Source organism: Miniopterus natalensis, chromosome 5 (assembly GCF_054644295.1).
Source record: "Miniopterus natalensis isolate mMinNat1 chromosome 5, mMinNat1.hap1, whole genome shotgun sequence".
In the NCBI taxonomy this organism is placed as follows: Eukaryota; Metazoa; Chordata; class Mammalia; order Chiroptera; family Miniopteridae; genus Miniopterus; species Miniopterus natalensis.
In genome coordinates this window covers 83,867,491-83,883,220 of record NC_142085.1, presented here as the reverse complement: position 1 = coordinate 83,883,220, position 15,730 = coordinate 83,867,491, and the positions used below count along the sequence as shown (strand labels likewise).

Here is a 15,730-nt window from a genome sequence, read left to right as displayed (position 1 = left end):
GACAGCTACCCCTCCGCACGTGTCCTGGAGCCCACCCTTCCTGCTCTTCTCCGAAGGACAGTTCTTGTAGTTCTCACCTTTATTTTCTCTCTCTTTGCTGGGTATTTCCTACCCACATAAAGTATGCTGCTATTTCTCTTATCTAAAAAAAGTCTCTTTCTTAAAAAATAAATAAATAAAGAGGAAAAAATGTCTCTTTCTTAACTATACTTTGCCCTCAGCTACTGTCCATTTTTCTCTTTCCTTTTATGACGGCAAAGCTCTTGGAATGTGTTTGTGCTTTCATTTTGGTTTCAAAATGCTCTTCCCAGAACCCATTCCAACCAAACTTTCCCGAGAATGCTATCCATCTCAAGGAGGGTTCTAGGTGATCCTCACTCCATGGCCAATTCTCAGGCCTCATTTACCTCCCCTATGGCTACAGGATAAGAGAGGGCTCATCTTCCCCAGTTGCTCATGAGGGTAGGGTTCTTGGGGTACCGCTGGAATAAGCATTTCTGGAGGCCCCCACAGGAGAATGAGATATTGTAAAGATTTACTTCTGTGGAATTACACCCCTTGGTTTTCAAGTTCCCATTTCCCTTAGTCCAGTCATAGAAGAAGTGTAGCTGGGACTTTAGCAGAGTTAAAATGAGAGTTAGTGTCGGGAGTCTCCTTTCCATGTTGGAGCTGGGTCCAGTCCAGCATCAGGCTACTTTAGCTTGTGTTTCCTCGCTATAGTCTGTTAGTCCATTGTGTGTGGGGCCTGCATGGCTGTGGGCCATAAGGACGAACACAAGAGAACTGAGAGAAAGCACCTCCAGCAACAAAAGAAATGAGAGAGAAAATTCCCTATGTTTAGGGGATTATATATTCCCAAATGCTGGCACACTTGCAGTGGCCACGCCCATTCTGGCCGACCATCTCTGTCCCCAGCTGTGATTGACCGGCAAGTGCCTTTTCTGTGGCACTCCAACTTTATTGGGCATGTGTCTCTATTTTCTCTTGGTTGGATTTCTTCCCCCAGTGTCTTGCAGGGAATAAGCGTGTATTCCATGGGGAGTGTGAAACTGCAGCTTCCTGGTGAAGCTACCCAAATGACTCGCCTATGATGTCCGGCCTTCTCTTTGCTTCTTTCCTATTAATAACTAGCTAATTACAGTGGTATCGCTATCAGAATTATTTTACATAGTTATCTCTATATCCTTCACGCACTTTCTTCATTTGGTTTCCTAGCTCTCTTTCTCCTCCTCTGGCCCTGCCTTTCTACTCTTTCCACAAATATTTGTTATGTGCAAAGCAGTGCTCTAGGCATTTATGATACACCCATGAGCAAAATAGGCAGAAATCCCTACCCTTATGTAACAACTTCTAGTGGGAGGACAGAGATCAGAAATAAAAAACACAATAAATAAATGTTAGAAGCCGAAAGGACAGGAGGTCAGGAGGGATTAAGTGGTGTTGCATTTTTAAGTAGGGTAATCAGTGAAAGCGCACAGAAAAGATGACATCACACAGGCAAGCACATTCCCATCTCAAGGCCTTTGCTTTTGCCATCATTCTGGGATGTTCTCTCCCCGTGACTTGAAACATTCTCCCACTGATATTCCCATTGTGTGCTTCTTTGTCTCCTTCAGGCCTTTATTGAAAGGTCGCCTGTTAGTCAATACTTTCTTGGCCACCTCTTTAGAGTTACAGCTCCCTTTCCCTCTTCAGCTTAACTGCTATTTTAATTATTTTTCTTATGTATTGCTTGATTTCCTGTACTGTTGTGTCCTCTCCATAAGGGCAAGATCATTGTCTGTTTTCTTCTCTCTTGTATTCCCCGCTTCTGAAAATGGTTTTAGAAATATGCAGGCTTCCAAATTTTTAATTGGGTCAATCTTGCTCATTGACATTTTCTAAGAATTTGTCCATTTGACTAAGTTTTCAAAATCTTTGTCCTAAAATTGTTCAAAGTATTCTCTTCTATTTTTTGGTAATCTTTTCTGTGCCTATGGTTAAGCCCCTATTTTTGCCCATATTGTTTGTTTGCACCTTCTCATTCTCAGTAATTGCACATTTGGCATAGTTGATTTTCTCTGTCATATCCTAACCATCTTTGCCCACCCACTTTCTTACCAGAGAAATGATATTATCACTATTTTAATGGTATCATCTTGGTTGCTATGTGAGAATAGATGGGGTTAGGGATAGAGGGTAGGAGCCAATGAACCAGTTTCAATAATCCAGGTAGAGTTGCCATGGATCCTGAACAAAATTGAAAGTTAATATCTTGACCTCCTCTTAATCAATGTAAGGACTTAGGAACACTTAACCCACACCATTCTCTTCCTAACTTACAAGCTGTTGTTGTCCAGTGTTAAATTACTGAGTTTTTTCTAATACTATAAACTTGCTGTTTCTGCTGATTCTCAGTCATGGTGGCTTGTTCCCTGTGTGTAGGGATCTTTGCTTTCCTCCTGTATTTTCCTTGAAAGCCCACAGCAACATCTTCAGGGTTCTGGCTAAATGTAGGAGTCTAAGTTGCAGGTGTTCTCACCTTATGCAAATTCCAAGACAAAATCTCCTGCAGCAAGGTATAGATTTTTGCTTGGTACGATCAGCTTCTTCACATTGTTTTTGGTCACAGGTCTGTGATCCAGTTTGGGGTCATGTTTTACTGAGAGTAGGAGACCTAGAAGCTCTCCCTGACTTGCTGTGAACTCACCAGGGAATTAGTCACATGCTATGCTCAGCATCTGGCCGTTTTAGAGTGAGGCAGCCTTTCAGGAGAACCAGTGACACCATGCCGGCTGTAGCTCTTCTATCATAGGTTTGAAAATGTTTTGGTTTGTTCCGGTATCTTGTCAAGGTTTTCTCAAGGAACTAGATACTTAAAACTATAGCAGGGAAACCTTCTTAGAAGGCAACTGAACTTTTGGGTTTTACAATACCGTCACAGGCTGCCACCCAAACATTAACATATAGTCACGAGCAACACATCAGAGCTGGGTGTGGTGGCTGCTCTCAGTTTGCCCCGAGGTCACTTTGGGGAGTCTCAGCCAAGATCATTCACTTAATAGAAAGGAGGTAGAGAGTGGCTAAAATGCAATAGCTGTTCTAGGACAGTCCTCTGTTGTCTTGCTCAGCTTGGTTGCACGTCTTGCCTGCTTTCTAGGCAAGAGTGACTTCTGAGTATCTGTTACTTACAGATTAAAAGCAGTTTAAAATGTAGTTACAGCAAAATATATCAGGATAGAAATAGTTTGCCTCTGGCTTTTTCTACAATGTAAAAATTAATGCCTCCCCCTCAAAATTAATTTCACTTATGTGAACAAATACATACGACTTTAACATTTTAATTTAGAACCTGAGAGCCTTACAGTTTTTCTCTTCCATCCAGTGTTTCTCATTTGGCTTTAGACTCTTTTTTGCTTCTATTTTCTATAATTAATCCACTAAATTCCCATGTGAGAGAAACAATATTCACTTAAACACATCATTCTGGTGGGCTAATGTGTCTTACTTTGCAGTGAATGACAAACTGTTGAGTATTTATTGTGCTACTGAGAAATAAACTAAGGTATAGAAAATATGGCATGAAGTTTTCATCTCTGTCTTTCTTTGCAATTGGCTAGGAATTGTGAAATTTGTGTAAGTCTTTATATAAATAAGTCTGTTGACAGTGAAAATCTCAGAACACAAATCAAGGGAGATTCAAATTAATCTAAATAAATTATTCAAATTAGGCTTCTATACAGTCTACAAAGAATACTTATAAATATAACACATGATACCTACGGGAAATTCCCTGTGCTTATTTGAAATCTTTTAACCTTAAGGGTATTTTCATAATATATTGTAACATGATCGACTTACTTTAGATGGCAGGCAAATATCACTTTATGATAGCTTGCATGCATTCAAAATAAAATAATAATAGAGTCTAATATTTTTGCCATGAAATGGTTAAATTAGTTGTGCTTAGTTTTAAGCTTTTAAAAACCAACGTATCTAAAATTCAAGGAAGGAGAAAAATACCCCCAATCATTGTTTATGGCAATAATTGCATTTTCCTTTGGACCATGTACCTTTAAAATGAGTGAATGCATCGCCGTGCAGATGGCATGTGTGCTTAAAAGATGCCATAATTGTCAGATGCAGCGCTAGCCCGGGGCCTTACAGACGAGCACAGGCTCCTGTACCAGGGCAGAGCCTGTGAGGGGCACCGAGCCGCGTGTGCATGTGGCCGAGGCATCAAATTGTGGAACACATTGACTCATCGGTGCAGGCTGAGAAGGATGCTTCCCAGCCTCCTGTGAACATGTTGCCTCATTCTCTCTTCCTTTTTTTAAAAAATTGTATCTTAGGATCTGCTTCAAAACACAGATGCCCACAAAAGAGCCTTCCATGAGATCTACCGGACCAGGTCTGTGAATGGAATCCCGGTGCCACCTGATCAATTAGAGGACATGGCCGAGAGGTAAGAGGATGCCTTCCAGGGAGTCTCTTTTTAGAAGGCTTGGTGAATGCTTTTTCCATTTCTTTTCGTTTTAATGAATTTATACATTTTTTTACAGAAATGCTTACATTTAGCACAGTAAAATTGGGTTCTTATAACATATGCTTAAGGATGCCAGCTTTCTGATGTGTTGATAATTGAAAAAAGTAAACCTGCATGTATTCAGAGCTGGAAATCACAGAAGTGGTTTCTTCAGAGGCTGTGTTTTTATTCAGGGAGGAACATTATGTAATATTGCAAGAACAGTTCATAAAAGGAACGGATGAGAGGTGTTGGCCGGGGAAAGAGCTAAATCAGAGACTTCAGTCAATTGTGATTTGCCTTTAAACGCAGAGCCAGGACACGAATCCAATCTCCAGACAGTGGTCCATCAGCCTGAGTTTAGAAGACCCTCCTGCATTATATTCAACACTGACTGTAACAGGTTCAGTAAGCGCCGTTCTGTTACCATTAGTTACATCCTGTGAATTCTCCGTGTTTTATTTCTAGGTTTCATTTTGTTTCTTCCACATCAGAACTACACTTGATGAAAATGGAATTTCTAGAATTAAAGTACCGTCTGCTCTCACTGCTGGTTCTTGCAGAGTCAAAGCTGAAATCTTGGATCATCAAGTACGGGAGGAGAGACTCAGTGGAGCTGCTGCTGGAAAGCTACATCGTAAGTCTGTCTGGTGCTTTGGGAGAGAAATCAAAGGGTCCATGGATTTAGCATCAGATACCCAGCAGTGTAATTGACACTGTTAATTTAATCTTGAATTTAAACATGAAAGGTACCAGTGTGTTAAATGGGTTCAATAGAAGTTTCTGAGCTGTTCATAGCAATCTGAAATATACACCTATATTCTTTGGAAATATAAAATGTTTTGCTGCATTAATGATATTGAACCACGTGACTGACTTTATTGCTTAAAAAAGAAAAGTTTTTACATTGCATGCCCATGACTTTGATTGTGAGCTCACCATTGAAACAAAGTGAGAATACTTAAAGATATCTTCATGTCTTCTAAAATCCAATCTTTGAGAACACTTCTCAGTTGTTCTATTTTTTTTAGATTAGGTCCAGAATATGTTTTTTATGGTATTCTCTGAGCATTTTTGCTTCTTGTGTGCACCCTAACAAAGTAAGTTTTTTTCCTGTAAATCTCTGTACCAATTTAATTTTTAAAGATTATCTCATATTGTGGGCTGTTTACATAGAATAGTAGCCCTGTATTAATGAAGGAATTAGGTTGTTCTGTACCTAGCAGTTTCCATTTACCTGTAATTAGAGAATTATTTTTATTAAAGGCAGCTTATTTCTCTTAGTTAAACATGAATCCTCCAAATTTATTAGCAAATCAAATTTTCTCGCACCTCAGTTCTGTGTTGTGCCATTGATGTTTAATCACAAATTCTAAATGATAAACTTATAAATTTAAAATATAGGCTCACTTCTAACTTGATGGGCCACAGTGACTCTGTAATGGTATGATTGACACTTGTTGAAACCATGTCTTTACTGAAGAAGCATCTTAGAGCCATACTATATTTTGCTACATTTTCATTCCATTTTCTAAGTGATAAATGAACAATATGCATTTGGGGGGGGGGGGGGAAGGTTTAACAGGTTTGTAGTAGAATCTTCCTTTTGATTTAATATAATTTTCTCAGAAACAATTGTCAAAAAAATGAGATCTGGTATATGTTCCCTTATTCATTTTTAATTACTTTGGAAAGTAATAAAAAAATCCATTTTTTTTAAGTTCAAGAAATTACATCAGACTTTTAAATATTAAATACAGATATGTATTTATATTTTCAGGCTTAGTCATATTAAATTATACACTCTGAGCTCAGTAGGTAATTATTCGGGATCCGTCTTTGTTCCAGCTATTTAAGGATGGCCAATCAGATTGAAATGCCTAATGGGGATGTTGCACCAGGTTAATGTCCCAACACAATGATTTTAGTAATTCTCTTTGACCAAGTAAGATATTTGTGAGTGGAGGGTTGTTACTAATGACTAAAAAAAAAATAACAGTACTTTCTGCATATTCCATAAAGTAAAGAGAAGTTCACCAAACTGCTCATGTTAAATTGCTTCCTAAGTCAAAGTTATCTGCCAAATTTCTAGTTACTCTACAAACATAGTAGGTGTCAATTAACACATCCTAATACTCTTATCCCCTGTGAAAAATACCCATTTATCACTCACACTTCTCTTCTGAAAATGGCCTACGGTATTTTTTGATAGTTTGAATAATTTTGGAAGGTTGAGTATTTGTCATGTGCCAGTGGTTTTACGTGTGCCTTCCTCCATCCCGGTGATGACCCTGTGGGCTGGGCATTTCATGTTGTTTACTGAGGGTACCAAGACTGAGTGCTTAAGTCACATGCTCTGGGTGGCACAGTTGGTATGGAATAGAGCCAGGATTTGAATTCACGTTTTTTCCACTCAAAAGCCCTTGTGCTTAGGTAGTAAACTTTACTATCTGACAAAAGAAGCTGTGGAAAAAGAATTTTTTAACATCAAAGACCAACTCATTAAAGTGATCTCTGGTAGCTTAGAGAAATAAAGAATTGTAACTCACGCAAATATTAGTTCCATTTAATGTTGGTCCATATTGACAATATTTACACTTTCATACTGTAGCCTGATAGTTCCTATTATTTCTGTTACAGGCAGCATGGATTTGGGGCAGGGTGAGGTCATATGGGGGACATTATGGAAGCTTTGGCCACCAGTCACACAAAAATGTATTGAATCGTGGCTCGGCTACTTACTACCCATGTAGCTTTATAAATAACATAATTTCTAGAAGACTTACACTTTCCTAAATGAATAATAATAATAAAAAGAATTTTCTAAGGCACAAAGACTGACACACACAGTTTTCCTCCTACCTCACGCCCCATAGAGCCTCTCTCACCCTTTTGAAGTTTGCGGGAAAATCACTCACTTTAGAACAGACTATTTCATAGAGTGTGAAGACTTTTAAATAAAATTATAAATCGGGTTCTTAAATGTAATCATTTCCTTTGTTTCTAAAAATATTTATTGTAATGAGCCATTTGCTGCCACATCATCTAATAACGAAAGTAATAGTCAGGATATAAAATTTTCATAATTCTCTTTGCCCTAGTCTGAATTCTCAATTCAGTCTTTTTAAAAATTTTATTTTTCAATAACATTGGACCTTCAGGATTATTTTATATTAGTTTCAGGTGTCCAGCACAGTGGTTAGACTATCATGTACTTTTCAGAGTGTTCTCCCTGATATTTCCAGTACCCACCTGGCCCCATACACAGTCATTACAATATTATTGACTATACTCCCTTTGCTGGACTTTACATCCTTGTGGCTATTTTGTAACTGCCAGTCTGTATTTCTTAATCCCTTCACCTTTTCCATCCAGTTCCTCAACCTTCACTCTCCTCTGGCAAGAATCACTTTCTATGAGTCTGTCTATGACTTTGCTTATTTATTTTGTTCCTTAAAATCTGCATGTAAGTGTTATTGCAGCATTATTTACAATAGCCAAGATATGGAAGAGACCCAGGTGGCTAGCAATAGACAGGTGAAGAAAGAGTTGTGGCATATACACAATGGAATATTACTCGGCCATAAAAAAGAATGAACTCTGACCATTTACAACAGCATGGATGCCTCTAGAGGGTATTATGCTAAGTGAAATAAGTCAGACAGACAAAGACAAATACCATATGATTTCACTCATATGCAAAACCTAAAGAACAGAATAAACAAACATAACAGAAGCAGACTTGATTTAATCTTATTCAACTGAAAAAAAAAGATACCTTTTTTATAGGTTAGAAAATTAGAGAATGTGCTTTCTATTACTTCTCGTACAAAGTGCTTGGTGCCAGCTGATAAGTACTTAAGACAATCTTAGAAAATACTTCATAGATGCTTGTTGATGGATGTAGGCCACATGCTACTGATGAGATTACAGGCTGTAGTGGACGTCAGAAGGTGATTGGTTTCATTCTTGCTCTCATAATTGTTCTGGAGAGAACCATGTTCGTTAACACATGCTTCAGTTTTACTGTGGAAGAAATGGGATGACATTTCATTCTTTTGCATAAAATAAAAGAAGAGCTCTTGGAATTGTGGACTATGTGAAATCAACATAAGTAATATGAACATTTATTTTATCGATTATAATTATTTTATTAATTTACATAGGCAATTCTGATGAAACCGCTCCTCAAAGCTGATTTTTTAAATCTTAAATGATCTGATTTAGCTCCCTTTGAGTGAAATTGATGAGCTTTTTATTTATTATATCTGTATTTATCCTGTGAGAGTAGAAATACAGTCTTTTCCACTAAGACTTTGAATTTAGTGGCATAGAGAGGTGTCTTACTTTTCTTTAAATGTCTGTTGACTAATACGGCTTTTTCTCCAGTTGGGGAGTAGGGAGAGGTTAAAAGAGTAGCACACAGAGCTAAATAATGAATCAACCAGACTACTGTGGACTTACTGTATTCTCACACAAAAATAATGGAGCCTATTAAAGTTACTGAATAAAGTATTCATCACGGAACCTCTCATTCTAAGAAGCTCACAGCGATCTCTCTTCACTATTTCCCTGAAGGGTAGTTAATATATAAGTAAGTGCTTTATGCACATAAAATGATATGAAATGTATTATATATGTAATCTTTAAATGCTATATTGAAATATGATACATGATTATCAATAAAACCTAAGGACGTCTATGAAATTGCTATATGAGTTGTTTTCCATCTGCACCCAAGCATTTTGCATCTCCATATTAAGCTTTCATCATCATGCTATTGAAGACGTCAGCTGGTTTTTGAAGGCTAATTTTGTGTTTTTAAATAATGCGTTTTCAAGTATTTCAGTGAGTTCAAATCATAAGAACTAATTATGCCATTAAAAGAAATTAAAGAGCTTTTGGTGGTATGTTGTTACCTATAATTACATCAATTTTCTACTTTAGAGAAGTAGGAATAGTCTTTGAAACAGTAGCTATTTCATATTTGTTGGCTTTAACTATAATAAAGCTTACCTAGGATTTGTTGTGTGTTCTCAGTTTTATAGTATCCATTTACTGGTAGCAACTCCATTATATATGGAAATTATATACTGATACATACATGTCTAATCTGTAATTTCTATACTAGGAAATAGAACTTTGAGACCATGGATAACATGGGCATAATGTGTAATTATTTAACATTTTCTACTTGTAAACATTTTTGTACTTACTTTTTATTTTAAGGGAAGTGCGCAATGTGCCATTTATTTATAATCTGAAGTTCCTGAGAGCCATCAGTCACCAGAATTACAGTTCAAAGAGCAACAGAATTCCACTGCGAACACCCAGTGGGACACTTGATTATGTTCTTCTAAATTTAGTGCTTTCTAAATGTTAGCCCCAGGTTCTCTGGAGAAACTTCTGAAAACAGAGAATAGAATAGAGAGGAAATAGAATATTTCCCCAGTCTAGTGTTTAGTTAGAATTCAAAGTGTGAAAATACTTTATCCTCTCAGGATAATTAAGTTATTTATGGCAGTTGAATTAACTTGATATTTTTAGGAAGAGGGAGGTTGGTAAATTTGGGCAGCATGTTCGCACACTGAAGAAAATTGGCTTTGACACTTCCACCTAAGCCAGTCTTTGTTATCTTCTCACCATTCCCCCTTTTCTAGGCTTTTATAGAAAATAGCAAGTTCTTCGAACAATATGAGGTGACATATCAGATCTTGAAGCAGACAGCTGAGATGTACGTCAAAGCCGATGGTTCAGGTAAAACTCATCACAGAATTTGTTGAATACAGTAAAATTTAGAACCTACCAATTTCTGTATTATCAAATCTTTTTTTTTTTCCCCTGCCCTCTGTGGAATCCTTTTGTGACCATGCCATTGGCCTGGAGAGCACATGTTGGATTCAGTCCCACTGACTTTGTGTAATGCCTGCATCAGCATACTCCTCCGTATGTGTGTGTGTGTGAGATCTTCTAAGAGAGAGCAAAATAAACATTAATTTTCTAAATTGCAATTTTCCAACCTATTTTCAATTCTGAAGATTAAAAGCAAAAAAAAATGGACTAACTTGGATATTTCATAAAGTAAATGAAAACTTAAGTTTGTGTAAAGACCTAAGTTGTAAAATATTCTTGTTTCAATTTGTAAATGGCTGTTATATTTGCTGAAAATGAACTGTAATAGCATTTGACACTCTATATGAGTCCACCTACTTGAGTGTATATAAAATGCGCACAAATACGTATGTCATTTATTGCATTCCACTTATCAGGAACTTTAAATACGTTACAATCTTTAACCTTTATAAATATCTCTGAATGAGATATAACATTCTCAGCAGTCACTGAATAAAATTCTAACATTGCATTTGTTAAATTTCTCATCTAAAGAAATATAAACGCACACCAGTGTAGCAGACCCTAGGAAAAAAAAGGTATGGTGGATATAAAACATAAAATAGAGATTGCCATGTGTTTTATTTGTGTCAGTGGAAGAGGCCGAGAACGTGATGAAATTCATGAGCGAGACCACCGCCCAGTGGAGGAACCTCTCGGTGGAAGTGCGGAGCGTGCGGAGCATGCTGGAGGAAGTGATCGCTAACTGGGACCGATATGGCAGCACTGTGGCTACTCTGCAGGCCTGGCTGGAGGACGCTGAAAAAATGCTGAATCAATCAGAACATGCCAAAAAGGTGAGAGCGCTTCCTACAGCAGGAAAAGAGCACATGTACCTTTAAAAATAAGAGAATTTACAGCCTAGTTCTCTAGGGAGTGTTATATATTTACAACTTTGACTCAAGAATTCTGACCTTTCCTGCAGAGTTACACTTTCAGGTTAGTAAATTATTTTATAGTAAGAAACGCACCTCTTTGTGAAGGTTATGTTCAGAGCCGTTCCCTGTCTGGTCAGGTCAGTGATTGACTTTGTGTTCAGAAGAGCAGCAACTGGTGGAGGGGCGGCCAAACCCAGCGGGCAGCAGGGGGCGCTGTGCTCACGAGGTCTGTACTTGAAAGGCCATGTCCAGGGCACCAGCCCCGTGGATTTCCTGATTTAAGATGGAAACAGCTTTGGCTAACAGTACTATTGAGTCTGTGTAATGTCCTACGCCGGTTACGCAGATGCGTCGCTACAGTGTTGTCTCTTTGGATATTCTTTTTTGGATTTTATTAATCCTCAGTAAAGGGTCTCATTCCCAGGAGGAGTGATTTTCCCCCCTCCACTTACTGGTGTATATGTGCATGTGCAAAAGTTACTGTCTTATTTTTAACGTCGCTTACATTTAAAAAGAACATGAAATGGACTGATTTCTATATATACAGGGGTGGGCAAAAGTAGATCTACATTTGTGAGTACACGAAACAGAGTTTCTTCTTGTATTATTCATTTATTATTAATGTCATTATTTCATATCCTTACTTATGATTTTTTTTTAGGTAATTATGGCTGGTAATTTAAATCTACTTTTGCCCACCCTTGTATATACTTCTTAATGGGAGCCTGACATTTCCCATGGAAAATCAATTTATATGTAAAAGCTATTAAAATGCCAGACTCCTTTAAGAAATACAATGCATACATTAGAATTACTGCTTGCCATCCAGGATTGCTTCATCTATTATTGTGTTATACAAGTAGATGTGTAATTTTTTAGATGTTTTACCATTTGGTAGTTCATTTAGGTTAAATATTCTAGTGTAGCTGATGGTGCCAAAAACTCTACGGCCATACAGATTTTGGCTTTTCTGATTAGACCACAATGCCCCAGCAGATGTCATATGTGTTAATTTTATCCAAGGAAACATCCCGGCCAGAAACAGAAGTGTTCCCATCTATTTTTAGAGGGAGGGCTCCCACACGCAGCTTATGAAATGGATTCTGAATTTTCTCTTGTTATCCCTGCTTTCACCGTGGGGTGTGTGTACATACACTTGCACGCACGTTTAGATGTAACTTGAAATCAGGTGGAAACTGCTTCCTTGCCAGCGGTGTAACCTTAAACAAATAAAGGACGATATTATTGTATTCGGTGTTCCTGGCCCAGATATTTAACTTTTAAATTTCCCTTTGATGGCTTATCTCCGTGGTTAGTAATTATCTTGATAATACACTGTATTCAGATTTTAAAACCTAAAGAAAGGCACAGGCCAAAGGTTTGTTTACAATTTTTTGGAGGAAGTTCTGTATTTTCCTATAGTAGCACCTCTTTCATATGACTTTGGTACTGATATTTATTCACCTGGAGACAAGGCACAAGTCCTTTACGCTCAGAGATGCAACTTTTCACCTGTGAGCTAGGAGTAACAGCAAATGGTCATGCTTGTTTCGTCTCCAGCAAAAGACGTGGCATAGCTGGTCCTATAAAAATACCCTCAGCATGTCCAGTTCCTACTTTTGAAACTCTTCATTAAAAATTGGCATTTTGAGTTAGGATTTACCTTAAATTTGCACAAAATTTCGAACAAAGATACTTCTCTTAGTCTGCTCGCTTTCCTTTTCTTTATTGAATTTGGCTTGTGATCACAACAGTATGCATTGTTCATTGTTTAGGACTTTTTTCGAAATTTGCCTCACTGGATACAGCAACACACTGCCATGAATGATGCCGGCAATTTTCTAATTGAAACGTGTGATGAGGTGGTTTCCCGTGACCTCAAGCAGCAGTTGTTATTGCTCAATGGGCGATGGAGGGAGCTGTTTATGGAAGTCAAGCAAGTATGTCTTTCCAACCTGTGCATGCCTGAAACATGCGTGTATTAGAAATGTTGCGCTAAGCAGCCTGTTTAGAGACTACTTTGTTATTATAACATGGGCTTCTTAAAGCAGAGCCCGGATGTGTTTAGAAGTGTTATATTTCTGCATGGCCCTTTATTCTTTCCCCTAACAGTGGGGGAACGTTACGGAGCTGTATAGTTTGCCTAAGGATTGTATCGCCATGTGGGGCCTACGTGTAGGGACCGATCGATTCATGTTTCAAATCCTAACTCTTCACCTCTGTGCTAGTTCCTTCCTTCCTTTCACGGTACTTGACTGCGAGTGTATCTAAATAAGATTCAGGAATTGGGGTCTTTCTTGCCAGATAGCGCTTCCAGAGAGTACATGGAGCGAAGGTTCCAGGCCTCCGGAGCCTGGGCTCAGTGACCTCCAGTGTTGTCCCCCTTCCTTCTCTTCCCAGTATGCACGAGCTGATGAGATGGACAGAATGGAGAAAGAATACACAGATTGTGTGGCCGCCCTGTCGGATTTCACAACTGAAGCCCTTAGGAAGCTTTCTGAACCCTTGGAAGTCTCTTTTATTAATGTCAAGTTATTAATTCAGGACTTGGAGGTGAGGGGGCTTTCTGGGCCGTAAAGTGGAAAACCTGTTCTCTCTGAAAATAAAGATCAGAGAAGTGGCTCCAGTCATCGCAAAGCCTTTCTGTGTCTCTTCTGACGTGTGTGCTATTCTCATTTGTACCTCAAGAGTTTTTTAAATTGTATTCAAATAAAAAAATCGATTTGAATTTTTGAAAGATGTTTTGGCCATGAAGTAACTTCAAAATAATTTTTTAATTCGGAGATTTTTTTCCCTGCAATCAAATTATAAAGCACTGGAGGGCAACAGGAGCCTGTAGATGACACCTCTAGATAAATGTCTCTAGCAATATAGGATTTACTAAATGAATTGTGCTGCTTGAGTATTTGTAATACCCTGCAGCTCTCAAAATGAAGTAGTGGAGGAGTATTTACTGGCATGGAAAAATTTTCCAATGTAGTATCAAGTGAGAAAAGCAAAAAATAGCATTTTTTTTTTTTTTTTTTTTGGTAAAAATTACAAATGGGTGTAAAACACACACAGGAAGCAATATTAATGATGTATGATGGGCTGGCTCTGGTGATCACTGTGTGAGACTTTAATTAAAATTTTCTTTATCCTACTTCATCTCTATTTAATAAATTTTCTGCAATGACAATGTGTTATTTTTTTAAGAAAATAACTTTAATTTTCAACTCAGAGGAATTTCCCCAACTTGTTAACATGCATTTAGCTGATGTAATTTTTACATACTATATTTACACATATGTTGAAAGTGTGAAGATTACTTCAGCATATGTAAACTTAAGGATTTCTGCTTACTTTAAAAGAAAAAAAAGCGTTTATTTATCCATATGCTATTACCAACATATAAGATATTAGTAATGAAAGAAAGCAGTAATCTCCAGAAGTTCATTGTAAGTATAGAACGTCCCACTGTGCATATCGGCTTTTGCCCAGCCTTCTGTGGAATCCTGAAGTTAAAAGGAATGTGCCAGGTGTTAATTTAGCTGTTTCAATGGCTCATGCAGGACATCGAGCAGAGGATACCTGTGATGGATGCTCAGTACAAGATAATCACCAAGACGGCGCACCTCATTACCAAAGAGAGCTCCCAAGAAACAGCGAATGAAATGTTGGCAACCATGTCGGGGCTCAAAGAGCAGCTGACCAAGGTGGGAACATGACACCCTGTGTGGGACCAACACTGCCTTCTGCTGGCCCTACACCTCCTCTGTCACCCGTGGGCAAATCCTTGACTTGTTAGCAAGTCATGCTTTTGTTTCTTATTGTGATTTTGATTTAGTAACTTTGTCGTCCAGTAACTCTGTCATGAGTTTTAAAAATGAAACTTTGGGGCTGATACCAAGTATTACCTCTGTCAATTTAGAAGTGTTAGTAGCTGTATTTTATTTTTATTTATTTATTTATTTTTAAAATATATCTTTATTGATTTCAGAGAGAGGAAAGGAGAGGGAGAGAGAGGGATAGAAACATCAATGATGAGAGAGTCATTGATCGAGCCCGCAACCCAGGCATGTGCCCTCACCGGGAATCGAACCCCGATCGCCTGGATCCCAGGTCAACGCTCAACCGCTGAGCCACGCCCAGCCGGGCAGTAGCTGTATTTTAATAGAAAGACAAGCTTCTTCAGGCGGACAGGGGACCAATCAAATGTGATGAAACAAAAGGAGGGGGAAGTAGAGGAGGAGGGAGGAAGAGATCAGATATTTAAATGAGAAAGAATTCCAAAATGCCCTTTTTTGATAATTTAGTTGATGGGCCTTTACTCTCAGAGTACTTACGCTATTTTCTGTTTGCATTGCCACAAAGCTATGGAGACTGTGCCCTTTGCATCTCACAGAGCTCACCAAAGGCTTAAAATATATACAGTTATGCCACTTCTGTGCAGGGAGCTCAGCAGGTATCAAGAATC

General features: G+C 38.2%; 1 protein-coding gene across 1 annotated transcript in view; it reads left to right on the top strand.

The window, feature by feature from the left end:
* Nucleotides 1–15,730, top strand: part of SYNE1 (spectrin repeat containing nuclear envelope protein 1) — a 346,443-nt gene that overhangs the window by 91,562 nt on the left and 239,151 nt on the right. Inside the window, exons 13-19 of the mRNA XM_087817695.1 lie at nt 4,332–4,444; nt 4,973–5,141; nt 10,165–10,261; nt 10,991–11,193; nt 13,050–13,214; nt 13,675–13,827; nt 14,826–14,969. Of these exons, the coding sequence (XP_087673821.1) occupies nt 4,332–4,444; nt 4,973–5,141; nt 10,165–10,261; nt 10,991–11,193; nt 13,050–13,214; nt 13,675–13,827; nt 14,826–14,969 (1,044 nt within the window). The remainder of the gene's footprint in view (nt 1–4,331; nt 4,445–4,972; nt 5,142–10,164; nt 10,262–10,990; nt 11,194–13,049; nt 13,215–13,674; nt 13,828–14,825; nt 14,970–15,730) is intronic.